Source organism: Dipodomys merriami, unplaced genomic scaffold (genome assembly GCF_024711535.1).
Source record: "Dipodomys merriami isolate MVZ:Mamm:240054 unplaced genomic scaffold, mDipMer1.0.p SCAF_5, whole genome shotgun sequence".
NCBI lineage: Eukaryota > Metazoa > Chordata > Mammalia > Rodentia > Heteromyidae > Dipodomys > Dipodomys merriami.
This window is the reverse complement of record NW_027206068.1, coordinates 37,626,219-37,649,637: the sequence shown is the minus strand read 5'-3', so window position 1 is coordinate 37,649,637 and position 23,419 is coordinate 37,626,219. Positions and strand designations below refer to the sequence as shown.

Here is a 23,419-nt window from a genome sequence, read left to right as displayed (position 1 = left end):
TTTCATTATAAGTCATACAACAAAAGATCATAGCCCTGAGACATAGAAAACTCTTTCTAGATTTGCAATGACACGAAACTAAAAACCTGAAGCCTTAATAGCTATTTATATTTGACACTATAGCATATACATAACAAAATAGTTCTATCACACCATTAAATATTAAAATCTACATTGAATAACACTTCTCAAGCAACTATACAGAAAACTACCATATGACCCACTTCTAAGTCTCACCCCAAGAGAAATGAAAACTTAGATCCACACAAAAACTTGAATGTTAATGTTCAAAGAAATATTATATATGATAGCCAACATGATTTAAATATTTAAATGCCCATGACCAGGCGAATGTACAGATCTAAGGTGATACATCCATATAATGAAACTCAGTGATATAAAGGAATGAACTACTGACACATGTTAGATACATCATAAACGAACTTCAAAACCATGGCAGCTGAAAGAAGCCAGACAACGGACTACCAATTAGTCCAGGCCACCTTAAGCAAAAATGGAAGACCTAATCCCAAACATAAATAAAGCAAAAAAGTCAAAGGGTATGGCTTCAATGGTAGAGTACCTGCATAGCAAGTGCACTGTCCTGAACACCATTAATAAAATACAAAAATGAATAAAATAAAATGTTTCCAAACCTATTCACAATATGCAAAGATAGCTAAACATTTAAAATATGTGCATATAAAATACTTTAATTTAAAATATATTAAGACATATAAATAAAGTAGACATGGTGATAACAGCATTTTTATTTTATTTGATAATAGAAGTGTTTCTCATAAGTAAAATGTGAAATCAGATTGTTAAAAATAGGGCAAGCATTTAAGGCAGAACCTCTTTGTAGAGAAAAACTCCAGGTCAATTATTAAAGGGAAATTCCAGAGGTAAAGACCCAAAGTAAAGAATGAAACAATAAACAAGTTTAACATCAGGTTACTGAAATGTGGTAAATAACAGCAGAACTCAGGAAAAGCCCAGATCAGGAAAAGCCAGGAAACCCTGAAGGTCGTTTGGTAGTTTAGACTTGGTAAATAGAAAAGTGTGGAAGGTGTTTTGGCAAATAGAAAGCTTGAGATGTATGAAATGGGTTTTTGGTAAATAGGATGTACTTTTATAAACATGAAGATTGGAGCATGTTTTGGTAAACATCAGTTAAACACCTAAAAAAGGGAAAATCCAGAATGTGGTCTTTGTTTCTGACTAATTGCTTTATTTATTGGAAATTGTTATTTGTCACGTACATAGGCCACCTGCGTGTGTCTCTTTCTGCATACCACCACCTGTGCATGGCCTCTTTCCTTTATAAGCCACACTGTGAGAGCGCCTGGCTGGTATGCTCCACTACCCAATGAGTGGGGTCTAGTCGCCACAGCTAATAAAGACTCCTTTGCCTTTTTTTTTCTGAGTCGGTGGATGTATGTGCAGGAACTGTGATTCTACAACATTCACTGTTAAGCAGAATGTTGATTCATTAAGAGCTCATATTTATCATATAACTAAATGTAGTACATACTTCTATAATTATATATAATTTCTATACTACCAAAAGTAATGTTTGAGTAAATTTTCTATAGGCAAAAATTTATTGCACATATCATTTTAACCTTTGATGTGAAAAAGGATTATTACCAATCTCATTTGAGATTGTAGATACAAAACTTTTTTTTTTGGCGGGGGGGGGGGGGGGGGAGGCGGTTGTAGGGCTTGAGCTCTGGGCCTAGAGCTCAAGGCAAGTGTTCTACCACTTGAGACACAGAGCCACCTCTGATTTTCTGGTGATTAACTGGAGATAGGAGTCTCCTGGACCTTCCTGCCCAGGCTGGCTTTGACCATAATCCTCAGATTTCAGCCTCCTAAGTAGCTAGGATTACAGGTGTGAGCCACCGATGCTCGGCTCAAAACTTTTATATAATATAGTATCAAGTTTATTTCAGTAGTTACTAGTAGTTTACCTGGAGAGACTGTCTTAAAAATTTTAATGTAAGAACTGCTTTAAAATGCAATCAGTTAAATTATTCTAAAACAGATTTAGTAAACCTCAGAATTCTCCAATCCTTTGGGAAAACTTGAACTAGCAGAGAAAAGCAATTGTACTTGTGTTAAGGTGTTAATTACACAACAGTGCCCCTACAAGTCCATTATTTGTCAGCTAACACTATTCCTGAAAAACATCTTAATGAAGTGTTAGCTCACAAAATTGGGAGCCAGAGCCTGAGCATCAAACTGTGTGATCTGATCCATTCTCCATTTTATGCTCAAAGGAAGACCAGGTAAGGAAATGAATTGGTGGTCAAGTATGAAGGACTTCCACATGCGTTAGTGTTAGTTGAAAAAGCCATGCTTTGGAAAAGTCAGAATATACCTTTGAGAATAGAGGTCCACTTTCATTTTCTCAGAATGAATGTCCCATTGCTTTTGCCCTGAGATATGATGAAAAGTACCTTGGATAAAGGAAAGAAAAGGCTTGTCTTTTTCTTGTCCTGGTTCTGAGCAGAGGACACACCTTCTCTCCAAGTGGTGACACTAATCTTCCACAGAATAGAAACAAAATCTCAGAAATAGTTCAAGGAACTACTTGAGGATGAATATTTTGTTTTGTTTTTACATAGAGTAGACCCCCTCTATATTTCCCAGGCTCATCTAGAATTTCTGGCTCCAGTGATCTTCCTAATGCTGGAATAAGGCATGTATAACTATGTCCAGCTGCGGTGAATGTATTTTAAAGCAGGAAGGGCAGCAGAGTGTGTGTCCTAATTATTTAGGCAAAAACAGGAACTTTAATGCTTGTTTATAGTCACAGAGAGGCTGGCAACATCTAGTACATAACAATGAATTCTCCCACATAGCAAGGCAGAGTTTATTCTCTGAAGTCATGAATAATTTTTAATTAGTGAGATATCATTAGAAAAAGCAGTAAGTCAGAAACAGTAATAAAAAGTTTGATCTTGAAAAGAAAAATGGACTCTCATGATTTGCGATTCAGACTACTATGTCAAATTCAAGAGAAAAAATAAAAAGCCATTAGTCTAATTCAGCTACTTCAATATTGAACATTCAATAAGGTCCTATATAACACCCACAAGTAATTATTAAAGTATAATAGAAAAATATCTCATCCACAGTAGCAACAAAGCTAAGTCTATTCCTAGGAAAATAAATTTTAAAAATGTCTTGTTGTACTATGACCATTCAAACAAAAATACTACATTTTATTGAAAGATTTGTTTATGTTGAGACAAGTCTCACTGGGTAACCCAGGCTGCCTGGAAATCACTATGTCACTATATACCACAGCCTGGCCTTGAACTTAGAATCCTCCTGCCTCTGCCTCCCTCATGATCACTATGATTGCTACATGTACCACTGCAGGCAGCTTTCATTCTCTCTTAAATCCATTCCAATCAATTCTATAAATATGTCAAATGTGTATGCTGTACCCCATCAATATGTACAAATATCACATTGATAAAAAAAACTTCTGGAGTTTGAACTTGAGTTTGCTTGGCTGCTGTTCTACCACTTGAGCCACACTTCCACCTTTTTGTTGGTTATTTTGAGGATGGAGTCTTAGGATTTTTCTGTTCTGCTTCTCCTTTTCCTGTTCATAAGGTTCTTTCTGCAGGGCTCCTCACTGATGTGTGGAAGGGCCCCTTGACCAAAACGATTTTCTCTACTTTCTAATGATGAAAACACTGAAAGATATTCAATAATGCTTATTCTTGATACACAATGGAGTATTAAATAAATGGTGTATTAAATGTAATATAAAAATGCCTATTTTGTCCAAATTACAAATAGGTTTACTAACAGTTAAATAATTATAATGAAGGGGGTAAAAAAATTATTCTGATTTCATTTTAGAAAAGGTAAAAATATCTAAGAAAATTTTTCAATGGTAAGAGGTGGTTCATAGAATAGGGTAAAGAACAATGTGAGAGAACCCAGATGTCAACTTAAGAACTAAGTTCCAAGAAGCCAGTGGCTTGAGGTGTATTCTTATCTATTCCAGAGCTGAGATCCAAAGGTTTGCAGTTAGAAGCCAGCTTGTGCCCTTACAAAGAAAAAGAAAGTTCTGGAGATTTCATTTCCAGAATAACTGGCAAAAAGCCAGGCTATAAGCATGGCTCAGGTGGTACAGTGTCAGTTGAGCAAGTGCAAGACCATGAATTCAATCCCAGTACAAAGAAGAAAGAAGGAAGAGAGGAAGGAAGGAAAAAAAGGAAGGAAGGAAGGAAGGAAGGAAGGAAGGACGGAAGGAAGGAAGGAAGGAAGGAAGGAAGGAAGGAAGGAAGGAAGGAAGGAAGGAAGGAAGGAAGGAAGGAAGGAAGGAAGGGAGGGAGGGAGAGAGGAAGGGAGGGAGGGAGGGAGGGAGGGAGGAAGGGAGGGAGGGAGGGAGGGAAGGAGGGAGGGAGGAAGGAAGGGTTTTGCATTTAGAAATTATCTTGAGAGATGATAAGACTACTAGATTTGGAAATATTCTTTGATAATCTATCACAGAGCAACTAATGTAAGAACCATGCCTGATGGTGAACACAGAATCAGTTTATTGTGGCACAATGTGCAATATGCTGTTCATAAAAACAAGAGAGGATGCTTCTTAGGTACAGTTGTTTCTTTTCCTATATCCTTTGTTTAAAACAGTAAAAATGTTAACACAAGGAAATTTTTGCCTGAATAGTATCAGTGATCATTTGAAATGATTTGAATCTTTGGTTAGGCATACTTTATCAAAGGAAAGCATTAACAGCATATTGTTTCAAAGCTCCTAATAAATAACCTTCTAAAAATTGTTTCTTGTGAGTATTATGAAAGTGTCCACAGGTTCCAGTTTTCTAGATATTTTATAAATTTAACTTTAAATAACCATTCCAGTAAGATTAGTATTTGAATTTGCAAATCTCATAGTGGCATTTTTCTGAATATGTACTTATAATTTATTTCAATGATAATATTTCAAGTTTAGTACATTATAAGATATGTATCTTGTTGCAATATAATCCATTCATAGTTACAAGCAGATTATATGGTATATTGATATTATTTTAGAGTGATAGCTATTCTTTGACTCATTTGTTATAAAGGATTAAAAAAACAAAAAATTAACGAGCAATTTCTCCATACCAACCATTAAAACACATTTAAAAGAATAATAAATAGCACAATACCAGGCTCCATCATCAATGAACACATCTTCAGAAGACATTGCTTTGAAAAAATACATTAAAATACAGCGAAACTGAATCTAATGAACAAATGATCACAAATCAGTAAGGAAAAGAGTGAATAATGCAACAAAGTATAGAGAAATCAATAACCTCTGCTTTGACTATCTTCCAAAAGTCTTTCCATTACCTACAAGGCCTTAGATATTTTGGCTTCTTTTTCAGTTTTAACCTCATTTAATAATTTTTGTGGCTTACTTTGTTCTATTCTCCTAAGCCACCTTTCTGCCTCTCAAACATGCTAAGCATTTTCCTGCCCTTAGCATCATGACCCTTTCTATTTTCCCTTTGCCTAGGCTCTTTCCATTCAAATGCTATCTTCTTAGAAATGGCATGTCTCTGACAATAACTGTCAATAGTACCTTCATCCTACACCAGACACACTATTTTGACATTGTCACTTCTTAGAAATGGCATGTCCCGGGGCTGGGAAGGTGGCTCAGTGGTAGAGTGCTTGCCTTGCATGCCTGAGGCCCTGGGTTCAATTCCTCAGCACCACAAAAGCAAAAAGAAAAAAGCCGGAAGTGGCACTGTGGCTCAAGTGGTAGAGCGCTAGCCTTGAGCTGAAGAGCTGAGGGACAGTGCCCAGACCCAGAGTTCAGGCCCCACGACTGGACCCAAAAAAAAGAAATGGCATGTCCCTGACAATAACTGTCAATAGTACCTTCATCCGACACCAGACACATTATTTTGACATTGTCACTCTAAAATTACCCTATTTTATACCTTCATTGTCTCTGACTACATTGCAACCTCGTAAGAATGTAGTGCATATTTCCTATTTCTCCTGAGCCTTTGGGTTCTAGAAGACCACTCAGCATTCAATAGGGACTTAAAAGCTTGTATGTGCATACAAATATATCTTTATGTATAAATGCATGTTTATATGTATTTATGTACATATGTATGTATCAAAATAGGTACTCATGTATGTCTACATATATGAATGATGACATGATCTCAAACTACTCAACACAGACTTGTCTTCACAATAATTTTATGTTAGTGTACATATGGGCAAATATTCAATATAATAAGTTAGAGGGGGCCTGGGAATGTGGCTTAGTGATAGAGTGCTTGCTAGCATGCATGAAGCCCTGGGTTCGATTCCTTAGTATCACATAAACAGAAAAAGCCAGAGGTGGTGCCATGGCTCAAGTGGTAGAGTGCTAGCATTAAGCCAAAAAAAAAGTTCAAGGACAGTCCCCAGGCCCTGAATTCAAGCCCCAGGATTGGAAAAAAAAATTAGGGGAACAGCAAGATATACAGTTATGAATTAGTTAATAACAGTAAAATATATTATTCATTATTATCACATGAAATCAGTTAACAATAATCCCTTCTCACCACTTATTTCTATAACTTTCATCAACCAACTATAAATAAAGTATAGCCACTAAGTAAATGAGACTTCCAGAGAGCTAGCTTTCAATTTCAATTGAACTAATACATATCCTTTTTCCATTGATTCCTCCTTCTTCTGCAAACGCAAAGCTTCCAGTAGAAACCAAACAAGAGGTGACTAACGAAATGACAAGCTTGAACCTGCCTGATTGAACATAATTTTGAGTATTCTTTTCCTGACCTTGTTTCTACTCCCTTTCCTCCCCCTCTCCAGTCCTCATCCTCAAGAAGCCTCCCATTCTAAACTGCCAGTGCCATTGCGGGACATCTGTCACATCTGAGTTGCTAATTCAGTTATCCCCACCAACCATAGTTAAATGGGGGAGGGGGAAGTGGTGGACTGCTATAAAGATCACAGAATAAGAGAAAAAGAATTTTGCTATATTGAAATAAGAAAGTAAGTGGGTGAGAATCTGTAAAACAGTCAAAATGTTGGCACTGGATCATCCATTCTCTGAGAATCATACAACAGAATCTTTTCTTCAAAGAAAAAAAAAGATTATAAAAGATAAGTTCTTTCTTTCCTCATTATCTTTTATATTTTACATTAAAGCCAACTAGCTTTAGTTCATATGAAATGTTTTTTCTTCTTTGGGGTTTGTGTGTGTGTTTGTGTGTTTGTGTGTCTGTGTGTCTCTGTGTGTGTGTGTGTGTGTGTGTGTGTGTGTGCTGTCGGGTCACCCTGGTCACCTAGTGTAAGAGGAGTAAGGAATACTACTGTAGGAATTTTTTTCAATACTCTCACACTACTTTGGACAGTTTAATTATTCACTTCTTGAAGAAAAGCAGAGATTTACAAGAAAAAAGACTTGGCCTTAACTGCTCAGATAATACAATTAAATATCTTTCTTGAGCCCTTTTTTTCTGAGGAATGTTTCACAATAACCTACAATACTTGTTATTGCCCTCTGAAAGGTCCAATTATAGCCTCAGGATGAATTTGGACAAGCCAGGCCATATGTTCAGCTTTATTAATATATCTGTCCTGAAGAGTAAAATTTCATAACTATGACCCCATGAAGGAAAATTGCTTCCCACCATTTCTTTCTTCACAATTTGGACAAAATAGGAACTGGATGTGCTTTTTGTTTTTAGCTTTTCCATATTTTTTTATTTTCCGGTAGAACTTAAAATTCAAAGGGTGAATGAACTCTTGTATAATCTGGTTATAGATAATCTTGTTTACTGAACATTCTGAAGGAATATTATGTAATGATATTTTTCCTTCCATTCCAATCTAAAAATATGTATTATTAGATCCACTCTGAAACTGAAATCCAGCTACATACTTATTCTATTTTCTCCCACTTAAAAAAAGTACTTGATTCATCCATAGACCTAGAATTGCTTCATGTAAAAAAAGAAAGCATTCAGGGGGATATTCAATGTTTCATCTTCCTGCTATAAAACCAACAGAACAACAAAGACAATACACAAATTGAAACCAATGGAATAAAAACTCTTCACATAAAACTAACAGAAAATTTTTATATCAGACTGTAGTTTTATAGAATAAAGAAAATAGCTACCTGTCTTCTGGCAAGACAAATCAAGATCAAACACATTAGGAAGATACAGACAGATCTTGGAGGGCCAAAGAATGGAAGAAAATGTCTTGCATACTTCATCACAGACTAGCCCAAATCCATACTTCTCCTCAACAAGAAGTGTTAAATTTTTGTTGTTTTTGTTTTTATTCATTTGTTTTGTTTTTCCTTCTTTTCCAAATGATTTGTATTTCTCAATAGTTTCTCTTGCACTCTTATTTCCTCTACCTTTATCTCTTAGTATCTTCCTATTTTCTTCCCGTCCTCAAACTCATTCCTTGGAGTACTTTATTTTTAATACTTATGTACTTCACCATCATTAAGTTACAGTTTATCCCTAAAGAGTCCAAGTTCTGTTCTTCCACAGACTTATTGGGAAGGTAGTTGAGGTTTCTTACTATATTTAACTACCCGGTTCGTCACTGTATTGTTGATCTTGTTATATACTGTTTTGGGTTTTTTCTCATCTGAGAGAAAGTATTTTTTTTTGTCTTTTCTTTTTTGGTACTGGGGATCGAACCCAGGACGTTGCACTTGCTAGGCAAGCGCTTTGCCACTGAGCTACATCCCAGCCCTCATCTGAGAGAAAGTAAAAAGAGAAAATCCAACAGATACAGAAATAGCAATGTAGAAATAGAAGCAATATGGACACACAAGGAGAAATCACTCCTTCAAAATCTTGTAACTACTCAATAACTGAATCCAAAATACTGACTTGCTGGAAATATCAGCTAAAAAATGTTAAAAACCCTATTTTTAAACATGATAATGAACCTCAAAGAGAGTTCAAACAGATAAGTGAAGTAAAGAAATCAATTCAAGATCTAGACATAGATAAGAAATTCATGAAGAAAGGTGAAATTGTGGGGGGACAAAATCAGAAATGTTGGAAGTGAAACCCTCAGTAAATCAATCAGAAGAAAAACTTCCAAGAATGGAGGAAAAGACTGAAGAAAAATTAAATTTAGACAATAACAAAGAAAAATAAATAACTATGATTTTAGACTTCAATAATTCTGAACCATCGCTATTGCACATTTATCCAAATGATTACAACTCAGGCTAAAATAAGCTCAGAATACAATATAGGCACTTTAACACTCACGTCCACTGTTGCACTATTAACTATAGATATATCTCCAAGTAGTGGAAATAGCCCATATGCCCTACATTGGATGAGTAGATCAAGAATATGATATAAATATATGTATATATGTAAACACTCATATATACACACATAAATCAGGAAGAACAATATGTAGAGAGATATACAGATATATAGATAAAAAGATATATATATCTACATCTATTTCTCTATATATGTGTATATAGAGATATGCAGATATATAGATATGTGTGTGTATATATATATATATCCTCAGAGAGACAATCTTGTTCAATATAATTCTGGAACTCCTAGCCAGAACAATAATACAAGAGAAAGAAATTAGAGGAATGCAATTAGGGGAAAAGAAGTAAAAATTATTCGTATTTACAGATTATATAATCCTATACCTGAAAGACCATTAAAACTCTACTGAAAATTTCTGAGATCTCAAAAACACTTCCACTAAAGTAACAGGATACAAAAGTCAATATAGAAAAATTAGTTACATTTCTATGTCTTAACAATAGGGAGATATAAGAAGATATCATGAAAAGAATTCCATTTTCTATAGCCTTACCCAAAACAAAAACAAAAAACTTAAGAATAACTTATGTTCGAAGGTCAAAACTTGTCAATGAAAATCATAAAATATTGAAAAAAATCAAAGAAAACACTAGAATTTGAAAGACCTCTCATGCTCATGGACCAAAAAAAAATATTATGAAAATAGCTATCTTGTCAAAACCAATGTATATGTTCAATGAAATCTCCATCCAATTTTCTAATGACATTCTCGACAGAATTATTTGAAAACACAAGGACCCCAAAACAACACAGAAATCCTGGAAAAAATACTTAAAATAATTACAATTTCACAGTAACAAAAACAGTATGTTTTTGGCACGAAAACAGACTGGTAGACTAATGAAAGAAGAAGACTCAGAAATAAGCCCATATAAAGTCAGCCAGTTTTCAACAAAAATATAAAAAACACAATAGAGAAAAGAAAATCTCTTCAATAATTTTTATTGGGAAAACTGGATATTTTTTACAGAAGACTGAAACAAAATCCCTGTTATACCCTGCACTGAAATCAGTCTTACTTTAATGTAAGACCTGAAACCTTTGCAAATATTACCCAAAAAAACACATAGGAAAGTTATAGATATAAACAACAACTTCCTGAATAGGATTCTAGTTCAGCAAATAAGAGCCAGGATTTACAAGTATATCAAACTAAAAAGTTTCTTCACAAAAAGGAAAAAGAAAGGAACAGCAACTAGAAAGAAGAGGCGGTTTACAGAATAGGAGACAATCTGTGCTTGACTATTTATCTCACAAAGAAAAAAATAACCAGACTATATAAAAATCTCAAAAAACCAAACTCCAAAAGAACAACATAATAAACAGGCAAATGAACAGACAATTGTCAAAAAGGAAGTACAAAAGTACCAGTAGGGCTGAGAAGGCGGCTCAGAGGTAGAGTGCTTGCCTTGCCTTGAACTTATGAGGTCCTGGGTTCAATTCCTCAGCACCACATAAGCAGAAAAAGCCGGAAGTAGTGCTGTGGCTCAAAAGGTAGAACACTACCTTTGAGCTGAAGAACTCAGGGACAGCACCCAGGCCCAGAGCTCAGGCCCCACAACCGACCAAAAAAAAAACCACAAAAAGGTACCAGTAAATATGTAAAAATTGTTCGCATCCTTGGTCATAAAGGAAATGTAAATTTAAACACTAAGATTTCATCATATCAGTCAGAATAGACATGACCAACAAGGGGGAAAAAAAAGGCTGGGAAGGATGTGGGGGGAAAAAAAGAACTCATATATTTTTAGTGCAACCACTCTGGAAAACAGTTTAGAAGTGTTGCAAAAATTAAAAATTGGTGCTGGGTATTGGTCACTCATGCCTGTACTAGCTACTCAAGAGCCTTAGATCTGAGGATCATGGTTGGGAGCCCAGGCAGGAAAGTCCATGAGACTCATATCCAATTAACCACCAGAAAACTGCAAGTGGAGTTGTGGTTCACAGTGCTAAAACACTAGCATTGAGCAAAAGAGCTGAAGGACAGCACCCAGGCCCCACGTTCAAGCCCCATAACCAACCAAAAAAAAAATTAAAATTGGACTACCACTCTTTGGAATATAGCCAAAGTAATGTAAGTCAGGGCACAATAGTTACTTGCACACCAAAGTTCTAGTAGTATTATTCATAACCATCAAGTTATAGAATCAGTTTAAATGCCTTTTAGTTGATGAATGGATAAAGACAATACAGTATATGTACATAATGGAGTATAATTTGGCCATAAGGAAGAATGGGATTATGCCATTTGCAAGACAATAGAAGGAACTGGAAGTCATCATGTCAAGCAAAATAAGTCAGGTTCAGAAATGCAAAGGTCACATGTTTTCTTCGATATGTGGAAGCTAGACAATATATATGTATATATATATATATATGTGTGTGTATAGATATGTATATATATAGTCTCTACATATGTATATATACATATGTGGATATACAGACTATATGTGTGCACATATATACACATATAGAGACCATATATATGATATATATAATACATGATTATAATTATAAGACTGCTTGAGCTGGGCACTGGTGGCTCATACCTGTAATCCTAGCTACTCAGGAGGCTGAGATCTGAGGATCACAGTTCAAAGCCAGCCTGGGCAGGAAAGTTCATGACACTCTTATCTCCAATAAACCACCAGAAAACCAGAAGTGGTACTGTGGCTCAAGTGGTAGAGCACTAACTTTGAGCTGAAGAGTTGAGGGACAGCACCCAGCCCCAGAGTTCAAGCCCCATGACTGACAAAAAAAAAAAAAAAAGACTGGTTGAGGAGGCAAGGAGGAAGGGATAAAGGAAAAAGAGAATAATGGTGTGTAAAAAATATACCACAGTAAAACTTCTTTATGCAGTAATTTTCTAATGTGTAACTTAGTTTAAACAAAACACAAATATTTTCGTAACAAGTCATTCACAGGAAAAGTTAGAAAAACTCATGCCTTTCATTTAGTCTGAAATTTGTTAGAGCTGTGCAATTTATATCTTGTGTTCATCAGACTTTATAGTTTTAAATGTGGTAGGTATAAAATGATAAAGTAAATTACAGTAAGTAAAACCTTTATGGGAGGACAAGAAGTTGGATTCAGTGTAAGCACAGTGAGGATAACTCAGCAAATACTTACTGGTTTAGCAGAACATCCAGAATGAATGAGGTTCCAAAGGCATCAACCTGGAAGCTTGCCCGATCAACATGAGTCAACTGCAACATCAAAAATGAAAAGGCTTTTCACCTCTCAGCCATAGCAATCAGATGATTAATATTTCTTATAATTATTTGAAAAGGCTTACAGTAGCACAAATGGGAAAACCAACTTGATATGGAGAATAACAGAAAGCAAATTAAAGCAAACTCTGCTTTTTTAAACATTCCAAGATTTTACTTCATTAACTTTATTTTATATTAAATGAATACAGAAAAATAAACTTTATTCAAAATTGTAAATATGCTCGAGTGAAATAATATGGTGAACATGATCTATTTATAAAGAAGATGAGTAAAACTCTAAAATAATTTTTCCATCATATCTCAAATACATACTTACAAACATTTCAGTTCTAATTTGCCAAACCTAACATAGATGTGTCTACAACTTTCTAAGTTCATATTTGAACCTCTGTATGTCTACTATGAATGCTACCAAAATTTTCTTGGATAAAAATAATTGCAGTTTCTCATGCCATCATATAAAGCCCCATAGAAAAACATAAGGGACTCTGAAAAAGATACAATTTTAAAATTAAAATTATCATTGATATATCAACTGATCATATAAACTAACTGAAAAGCAGGCAATGAAACTGTCTGCTCCATTTCTCTCTCATAATACTAACAGTAGGACTGTGAACTACTGGAATGCCTATGTGTTTCTGTAATAACAAATTTCTAAAACAAACATTAGAACAGTGCTGCTGCTCCTGTGAACTAGAATATTCCAGGAAAGGACATACAGGATTTCTGTGAAGCATAAAGGGCACCTCAACTATCCCTGGGATTTCACATGCAGGAAAGGATGGTATTAGGTAAAGAGAAAAGCTTAATTTACAATACTAAAACTTCTAGGCAAGAAAGGACTGTTCTTTTAAAGTCTTGGATGGTGGGCGCCAGTGATTCACTTCTGTAATTCTAGCTACTCAGGAGGCTTAGATCTAAGGATCACACTTCACAGAAGCCTGGGCAGGAAAGTCCATGAGACTATTGTCTCCAATTAACTACCAAAAAGCCAGAACTGTGGGGCGGGGGGAGGCTGGGAAGGGTTGGGAAGGGGAAACAAAGGAGGAGGCTACAATGCTTGATAAGAAATGTACTCATTATCTTGCCCATGTAACTGTAACCCCTCTGTCCAGTATTTTCACAAAAAAAAAAAAAAAAAAGCCAGAACTGGAGCTCAAGTGGTAGTGTTAACCTTGAGCAAAAAAGCTTAGGAACCATGCCCAGGCCCTGAATTCAAGCCCCAACCAGGATTTTAAGTATGCCTTTAAGTATGTTGGGCCTGTAAATTGTGGTCTCCTCACCATGTCCTCACATAGCCTTGTCCCTGGTCACTTCTTACTTCTATAAAGACTTCAATCCTATTGGAATAAGAATCCTATTCTAATAGATTCATTTAATCTTAATCACATCTTTAAAGATCTTATTTCCAATACAATCACATTGGGAGTCATAGCTTTAACACATGAATTTTCAGGGGACATAAATAAATGCATGACACTTCTCTTCCTTGAAGTCATCCTATGTTTTTCCAGCCTCTTCTTACTACAGGTCAAGATCCTACTAGGGATTTAGTACTGATCAGCATCAGATATTCAGTCAGTATTTCCTGACTGGTTCATTTGAGGGTTGTTGTATCAACCACCTGGATGCACAGATGAACCATGAAACAGCTATAAATCACCTGCTTATTGAAATGCAGTCTTTCCTTCAGGCTTGCTGTTAGTACAGTATCAATAGATAATGCTCTTTCTGCCTAAAAGCTCTTTGGGCTTCCCAACTTGCTAAAGCTCTCTTTTGAAACAGCCAAGGAAAAGCCCTACTTACCAGAATTGATGTCTCAATTAAAATGAACCTCTCCTGCCTCTATTCTTCCTAAGCACATAAGACTATTACAGCTTTTATCTCAGTCTCTTCTGACTTAGAAAAATTAGCATTGTAAATCTGTGATAACTGGGGCAGAGACCATATGATGTTTGCCTTGGCATCATATAATTACAATTTGGATCAGGGTAATACTAACATTCTTTTTCTGGCAGGATGTTTACTATTTACATTAATTCTAATTATTTTTTACTTTTTAATTATTGTGATTATTATACATACATTTCAAAACATTTATAAAATGTGTGCAGATCAAATCAAGATAATTAACATGTCCATTTTCTTACCATTTCATAATGCTTTAGAGCCCTTGAGTTCCTGTCTTCTAGTTCTGCTTAAAATCTATTACAGGTTGTTATGAGCTAAACTTATCCCTCCTATTTAACTGTATTTTGACACCAATATACAATCTTCTTCTAGCCAGCTCTTTTTCCCATCCCAAGCCTCCAGTAATTATTAGTTTGTTCTCCTCAACCTTAAGATCAATGTTTTTGTAGCTTCCACATATGAGAAATACAGAATATTTGTCTGCCTCTCTCAGGATATTTCACTTCATGTAATGTTCTCCAGTTTCAGCCATCTTACTACAAGCAAATTTAGTCTAATTGTTATATTTTCTATTTCCTGAAGCTCCACTTTACATCTGGGTCGTGTTTTATAAAACAATCATTTTTCAAAGAGTGACCCATACGCTTAAAAAGTAAATATGTTGACAGCTTGTAGTAAAACAAAAGAAGCTTGCATTATTAATAGCTATAGGTACGAGTGTATATTAATATAATCTTAATGTAAGGCAGGCTTCCTTCAACTGTATACCAATTGGCTCATTCAGCAAACTTTTAAGAGTCTATCAAGTTCTGGGAAATACTAGGGTATTAGTGACAAGGTGATGAAAAGGACTGTTTCTAGTCTAGTAGAACTAATAGAGGGAGGCAGAAAGTGAATGATTAGATGCTTTAAAAAACTTAAAAAACAAATACACAGATCTCAGATTTAATAAAAACAGGGTTATGCTGTCGAGAATAACCAAGTACCAAGAGTAATAATGAGGGTCTCTGGGTCCTAGAAGATCTCTTCAAGGAAGTTATACCTAGGGCACAATATTAATTTCTAGAAAAGGTCTGTGTTTGGCAGAACAATGGCTCCACAAGATGCCCACACACTGTCCCCACAATATATGAACATGTCACCTTATATATAAGTAATAATTTTTAAATGGAAAAATTTTCCACACTCAAATTTTATCAAACCCTAGCACCAATCAATCAACCTTGCAGTAGCAATTACTAAAATAAATATAATCAAGATTTCATTTTAGACTGTGCCATCTTCTAATATTAAGTACTACCTCCATTTGGCCAGTTTTTAAATAGGTCAAAGAGAAGAAACATGGTGCTTCTTTTGATTATCTTGAAGAAATAACAAATTAAATAGAATTATACTGAATTCTTACTGCATTAATAGTTCAGCTTATTACACAATGCTATTAATGAGAGACAAGGTGGTTCTTAGGAAGTTAACCTTCAACCTTTTAAAGGAAAAAGAGAGTTGAAATGGAAAGAAAATGTTTGAGAAAAAAGAATTAGAGTTACATATATATTATAAAATGAACTTTATGCAGTAATAATTTGTGGGGGGGGAGGTTTTTTATCCTTCTTTTCAGGGTGTTAGGAATTGAACCCAGAACCTGGCAAATGCGATGTAAACACTCCATCACTAAGTTATATCCTCAACCCAATTTTTAATCTTTACAACTACTAAATAGCTGAGCATCACAAAATACTGAGAAAATTCTCTTGAGCTCATATGATATGATATCGCATCTTTATTGATTTAAAAAAACTGAGGTGTGGATAAGTCATCTCCCAGGTCACAAAGTGGGTTTCAATTTAGGCATTTTGCCTTACAGTAAGATTTTACATTGTATTTCCACTCTTAACTCTAATTCTGTGGCTTGGTGTGCTTGCAGGGTTTACTCAGTCCAGTGAGTAATTATAATAAAAGGAACATCTTTAGAACCATAAGAATGTGCTAAACTACATTTCCTTTTTCTTTTTTCTTGTCGGTCATGGGGCCTGGGTGCTGTCCCTGAGCTTTTCACCTCAAGGCAAGTGCTCTACCACTTGAGCCACAGTGCCACTTCCAGTTTTCTGGTAGGTAACTGGAGATAAGAGTCTTAGGGACTTTGCTGCCTGGGCTGGCTTTGAAGCATGATTCTCAGATCTCAGCTTCCTGAGTAGCTAGGATTACAGGCATGAGCCACTGGTGCCCAGCTTTCTAAACTGCATTTTTTAAAGATATGAAAAGGAACATCAAAACATGAGAAACAATCATTAAAACTGTTTTCATGAGAAAAGTCAATGCTACCACATCTCACACACACACATGCACACACATACACACACACACACACAAAAACCGTTATAACACCAATTTGATTACAATCTTACAAAGTAAAATTATAGTTAAAAATATAAATGGAAATCATTTTTTAAGAAAAAATGACAAAGCTGTGGTAAAGTGTGGCTCACGTTTATAGAAGCTGTGAAACAAAAGACTCAAGAAGGAAAACTGCAAAAAATGTAAAATAAAATAAAGTAGCTATCCAGATGGCAAAAACTCCTAATAAATCAATATAATTACATAAAGTTAATTTTAATTTCTAATTTCAAAAATGAATCATAGAATCTTAGGACCAAAAGAACCTGATACAATCCCCAGATTGAGACTTGTTTATTATTCATGGCAATAGCTGAAATTTAAATGTGAAATTAATAAAACCCCCTGGTTCCTCATACATTTAGCTTCCTGGCAACGAGCCCTTTTTTCCTCATATCTCCCAGAGCCAGTGATCCAGGGCTACCTACCTATTCCAGAAAGAAAACATGACTGAACTTTTTAAGATTGCTTCATTGAAAAGTTTTTTTTTTTTTGCAAGGAAAAAAAAGTAATACCAAAGCACTCATAATCCCATCAGAATTTTGACCAAGGAGAAATGGTAGGTTGAGTTCACAATTAAATCCAACCTAAAGTGAAAATATTACCAATCAAATGATATTACACAAAATGAACACTGTAAAAGTAATTCACATTATTAAAAAGAAATGTTCTTTTAAGTGTTAAGTGTTTTAACAGAACCTTTAGCTGCTCTGTTTCTAAATACTTTGCAGTTTGATTGCCATTTGGTTTCTTCAACTTAATGTTTAAAAGAATACAAATACTGGACATCAGTGGCTCACGCCTGTAATCCTAGATACTCAGGAGGCTGAGATTTGAGGATGGAGGCTTGAAGCCCAGCCCAGGCAGAAAAGTCTCCATGATAATCAGTGGCACTCTAGCTCAAGTGGTAGAGCCCTAGCTTTGAGCACAAAGAGGCTCAGGGACAGCGCCCAAGTCCTGAGTTCAAGCCTCAGGACAGGCAAAAAAAGAAAAAAAAGAGGAAAGAGGATACAAACATTTCTAGATGTTTAATCCCTTCAGTTAACTTTGAAAAGTATGTATAGCAAGTATTACTTATATGTATAATTCCTTATTTCTGCATCAGGAAATAAAATCACTATGACTATGATTGCCTTAAGTAAACTTTCAGCAAATGAGCTGAAGGTGGCTGGGAAGGTGGCTCAGTGGTAGAGCGCTTGCTTTGCATGCCTGAGGCCCTGAGTTCGATTCCTCAGCACCACATAAGAAAAAAGAAAAAAGCTGGAAGTGGCACTTTGGCTCAAGTAAAGCGCTAGCCTTGAACTGAAGAGCTGAAGGACAGCGCCCAGGCCCAGAGTTCAGGCCCTATGACCGGACCCCCCCCCCAAAAAAAGAATTTGGATCTGCTAAAATTACTAGTTCTCATTCTAGATATTTTTATGATCATAGTTGTATGATTGGTTTTCTGCAATGAGTTAGCTGTGTACAATCCAAGACTAATCTTGTGAAGAACTGTATTATAATAGCATTTGTTAAGAATGGATTGTAAAAAAAAAAAAAAAAAAAAAAAGAATGGATTGTGTCCAAGGGGTCTTCCTAATATATAAATTAGCATGACACATATAAAAATAAATGGATTTTATCCATATGTTTATGAGTATGTTAAATATCTTTTCTGTCTGGCTAACTCAATCACATCCATTGTTTTCATACTCTCTGTCATCTATTACATCTAATTAACACATTTCCTTAGCGAAATGGTCCTTTAAAGCATTCTCTTTTTTTCCTTCAGTATCAGTGATTGAACCTTGTGTGCTTTACCATTGATTCCCTAGTACACCAAACTGTTCTTTAAATACAACTATCTGCATGATTATTACCAAAGCCAGAACAGTGCATGGAAGCAGGTCATTTAAAACAAAATGAAACAAAACAAAAGCAGTCTTTAAAGAATAAACTTTAAAGATCTAACTGGGCTTGAATTCTGGGTCTTCCATTTAAAAGTGGAATAAACTGGGGCATGTTGTTTGATGTCTCTGAAAAAGCAAAGATAGTAATATGTACTTTGTGAATTTATTATAGCAAATAGGTTACAGATTATGCAGTCTTTATGGAGTTCTGATCACACCAGACTCTAGAGATACAAAGATGAGTTAGACCTGGTCACTACACAGGACATTCAAAGTCTAAAAGGGAATCTACAAGTAAGGCAGGTATCTGTAGCTCATGCCTGTAATCCTAGCTACTCAGGAAGCTGAGATTTGATTACTTCAATTCAAAGCTAGCCCTGGCAGGAAAAATCCCTGAGATTATTTTAATAATCCCCAATTCACCAGCAAAAACCCAGAAGTACAGTTGTGGCTCTAGTGGCAGAGTGCTAGCCTAGAACAAAAAATACTCAGAGACAACACAGAGGCCCTAAGTTCAAGACCCAGGATTGGTACAAAAAAAAAAAAAAAGAAAAGAAAGAAAACCACTAAATAATTTCAACAAAATACATATAAATTCCTTAATAGATATTTATGCAAGATACAATAGCAGCTCTGTAGCATTAGAGAGGGATGGGTTGTTGCTCTCCCATAACAACCAACAGAAGCACAAAAGCAAGGGATATCTCCATAGAAGCAGGAAATTAAAATAAATCTTAGATTACTGACACAATGTGAGTCATCTACTATAGAAGATCAGACTGGAACTACAGATATTAAAGAACTTCCAAACCAGTGGTTTTTGATTGTAGCTGCATACTAAACTTGCTTGGAAACATTTTTTTAAAAACCACTAATATCTTGGCCCCAAGATTCTGATTCATTTGGTATGGAGTAGATCCTAGGCATAATACATTTCAAAGAGTCATCAATGTGGTTCTGAGGTGTGGCTACAGATTAAAAAAAAAAAAAAAAAAAAGATCATTCTAACCAAACTAAGAAATGGACTCTTTATCTTAAAAGCAATAGAGTACTGATGTGAAAATATCTCACAATAAGTCATACATAGCTCCTGCTTCTTTCCTTAACTATTCCTGACAAAACTGTTTAACTTGGAAAAGTGATGAATTCTTACTGAATTCCCAAACATTCTTGCAAGTAAAGATTTATGTTCTTTTTGTTTGCTTGCTAATTCTGGGGCTTCAAATAAGAGCCTGGGCACTCCCTGAGCTTCTTTTTGCTCAAGGCTAGCACTGTACCACTTGAGCAACAGGGTCATTTCTTGTTTATTCTGTGTATGTGGTATTGAGGGATCGAAACCAGGGCTTCATGCATGCTAGGCAGGCACTCTACCACTAAGCCACAATCCCAGACCAAAATTTATGTTCTTTTGAGAATTTCCTACCTGCATTTTGTTGTTGAGTTCAACCAGATTAAAAAAAAAAGTGTTTTTTTAAACAAAAAAAGGAGGGAAGAGGCATAATAAAGCTGGAAGAGACAGAGACAGAGACAGAGAGTTCAACTTGTAGCCTTCTGAAATTAGGTTAGAATTGATGTTTCCAAAAACATTTCTACATGTTGTTTTGGCATATTGTCTGCCACACATTACACTTTCAATATACTATAAAAATTAAAAATGAATGGAAGAAGAGCAAAAGATTAGAATTTTTTTTTGCTTTATTTAGTTTTTTAGATTTGTTTATTCTTGGTGGCACTGAGGTTTGAACTCAGGGCCTTGCACTTGCTAGATAGTTATTTGAGCCACATCTCCAGTCCATCTCACAGTATTATTTTAGCAAGGAGTCTTTTTAGTACAGCAGGATTCAAGTAGGGAGAAATAAAAAAGAAAAACATTTTCTGCTTCTGATATAGGAAATAAGAAAGAATCAAAATGGAAGCTGTTAGTTGGATGCTGATGACTCACGTCTGTAATCCTAACTACTCAGGCTGAGATCTAAGGATAGTTGTTTGAAGCTAGCCCTAGAAGCAAAGTCCATGAGACTCTTACCTCCAATTAATAACCAGAAAACTGGGAGTGACACTGTGGCTCAAGTGGTAGAGTTCTATCTGTGAGCACAAAGAGGCTTAGAGACCGTGTCCAGGCCCTAATTCAAGCCCCACAACTGACAAAAAAAAAAAAGGTAGCTATTATTGGCTTTGTTTACTCTTTTTAAGCTGGGGAAATCACATTATCATGTCAGTCTAGTGACTCCTAATCATTATACCATGGTTTATGTGGGGCCCATGTAAAACACAGATGACTTTCAGGACTTCTTTTTACCTGACATGGTTTTCACTCTTCGTCTCTACTCATTCCATCCCATGGTGTTTCTTAAAGTGCTACCCCTATGAAACTAAAATGTGGCCAGTTCCTGGGGAAAGTTCATCTAGTGGAACTTACTCTCCTCTCAAACTTCAGTTCTTGCTCCTGACTTTACTTAATGTGAATTGTTTTGCAGTTGGTATGAACACAATCTATGACCATTGTTTGAGATACAGTACTCAAGAACAAAGATCAAATAATGTAGCTCTCAGTACACAGGAATCCTTAAGTGAAGCCATACACACAACAAAACTCAGCGTTCCTTAAATAAAATCAGTTTTGAGAGGCATTCCTTTAATTTATTCTGCTGAGTTTCCAGCTGTGAGGGCACGGAGAGCCCTTGACTCTGTGATTTCCTTGCTGCCACGGTCCCTTCTCTCCAGTGGCTTCTGCTCCAGTGAGCAAGAGGCAAAGAGACTGTGCCAACACTGGCACTATATCCTATTTTCTCATCTCCATTCAGGAAGTCAGGCAGCCTCATTACCTATTTATGCTCTAGCTATCTTCTGATAAATCAGTCTCTCCATCATTTGGCCATTAACTGCCCATTACTAGACCTTCAATTTAAGACTTGAACAAGAAAATGCTTACTCATATAATCCTGAAAGTCAAAGCAGACCTCTATGTTACTTAGTAGCCTAAGAATAATACAATGTACAGATATACTGAGCTGTAATTAAATCTGAGTGGAAAGAATCCTGACATTTGGATGCAACAAATGTCAGTAGACAATACCCCTCAGATGAAGCAACCTTGGGAAACTGATACCTTTCTGAAGTCCAGAAATGACTAGGAGAAATGAGAGGAGAGCTCTTTCCAGCCCCACAATTGGCTTGATATTTGATTTAGAGTGGAGTTTGGAAGACTTTCTCGACTTCATTCTGTTGTTACCATATGTGAACTGAAAATAGTCACAATTACGGTATGCTGTGAGAAAAACACTTTAAATCTTTTGTTTACAGTGCAGAGTATATAAAAGCTCATTGCAGAGAATAATGTAAGAAGTTAAAGCTAAATAAAGGAAGGTAAAAGAGCAGAGGAGGAAAATGAGTGAGTGAGTTATCACTCTCTAAAGTGAATTACTAGTTACTTTAGCACTAAATCAAATAATTTTAAAGGCAGACTTGGAAATAGGATCTGTCTCTATCAGCTAGGCCACACGCTGTCCTGGAGGCAACATCAAAAATAGGCTAAATCCAAAGAAGAAAATGAAAAATGATTAAGTTTTCACATCCAGACTTATTTCACCTAGCCCTATTATATCAATGATTTTTTTGTTTGCTTGATTTCATATTGCTTACAGATATAAGGATTATATGGGAGTTAAGGCTCATTTCCACTAAAGGCCCAAATCCAAGTACTTGAGGAAAGAAAATTCAGAAATATCACTGAACAAATTTCATAGTAAATAGCTGGCACATATGAATTCAATTTCCTCTGAAGAACAAATTCACATGGAGTGAAAACATCTTTGCTCTCCTAGAGCTAAGGAACAAGCCATATCATTCCAGAGAACTTTTTGCTCACACATGTACATATAATAAATTTGAGAAAGGCCAGATTTCTTCTTTAACAAAACCCAATTATCCAAATTGTTTTCTAAGAACATAATCAAGAAATAGCCTAAATTAAATATTAAAGGGGAAATACTCTAAATGAAGAAAAAAAAGCAGTTGCCTCTAATGTCAAGAAATTTGCATCTGTAAGTTGAGAGTAATCTCTAAAAATTTTCTTTACTGTGACACAAAATTAGAGAAGTCCATGGACAAAAACCACAATAATATATCCATCTTTTTTTCCCCTAAGTAGTCATAATTATGATTGGTGAGAAGTCATCTTACTTAGAATAATCAATAGAGGAATGTGCATTTTATGTGTGTATGTGTGTGTGTGTGTGAGTGTGAGAGAGTGAGAGAGAGAGAGAGTGTGTGTGTGTGTGTGTGTGTGTGTGTGTGTGTGAAATCAGATTTTCAGCTATTTCTGAGATCTCTATCCCATGGAACCTTTCATAGTACCCATGGGGTACAGTATAGCAAGAAATATGATTTATATTGACTCCTAAATTTTTAAATTTATTTTAGGTTAGTTGGCCTGTAGGCTACAGAACAAATGAAAGAATCTGTCCATGATGCATGCTTGAAAGAAAATATAAAGAAAGTTGTTAAATATACTATATTATACATATCTAGCATGGACTCTTTTCCTGGGATTTTTGCCTTCAAAAACATCTAAAACTTGATATGGTCAGTTGTTTAAGGATACAGG

General features: G+C 35.5%; 1 protein-coding gene across 11 annotated transcripts in view; it reads right to left on the bottom strand.

Moving 5' to 3' along the window:
• Adam22 (ADAM metallopeptidase domain 22) overlaps positions 1 to 23,419 on the bottom strand; it is a 179,251-nt gene that overhangs the window by 139,692 nt on the left and 16,140 nt on the right. For all 11 annotated transcript variants that reach the window (XR_011366912.1, XM_069996408.1, XM_069996413.1 and 8 more), the window contains exon 3: positions 12,516 to 12,592. Coding sequence is in view for 10 of the 11 variants with exons in the window: in XM_069996408.1 (XP_069852509.1) it covers positions 12,516 to 12,592 (77 nt within the window). In the remaining variant the exon portion in view is untranslated. The remainder of the gene's footprint in view (positions 1 to 12,515; positions 12,593 to 23,419) is intronic.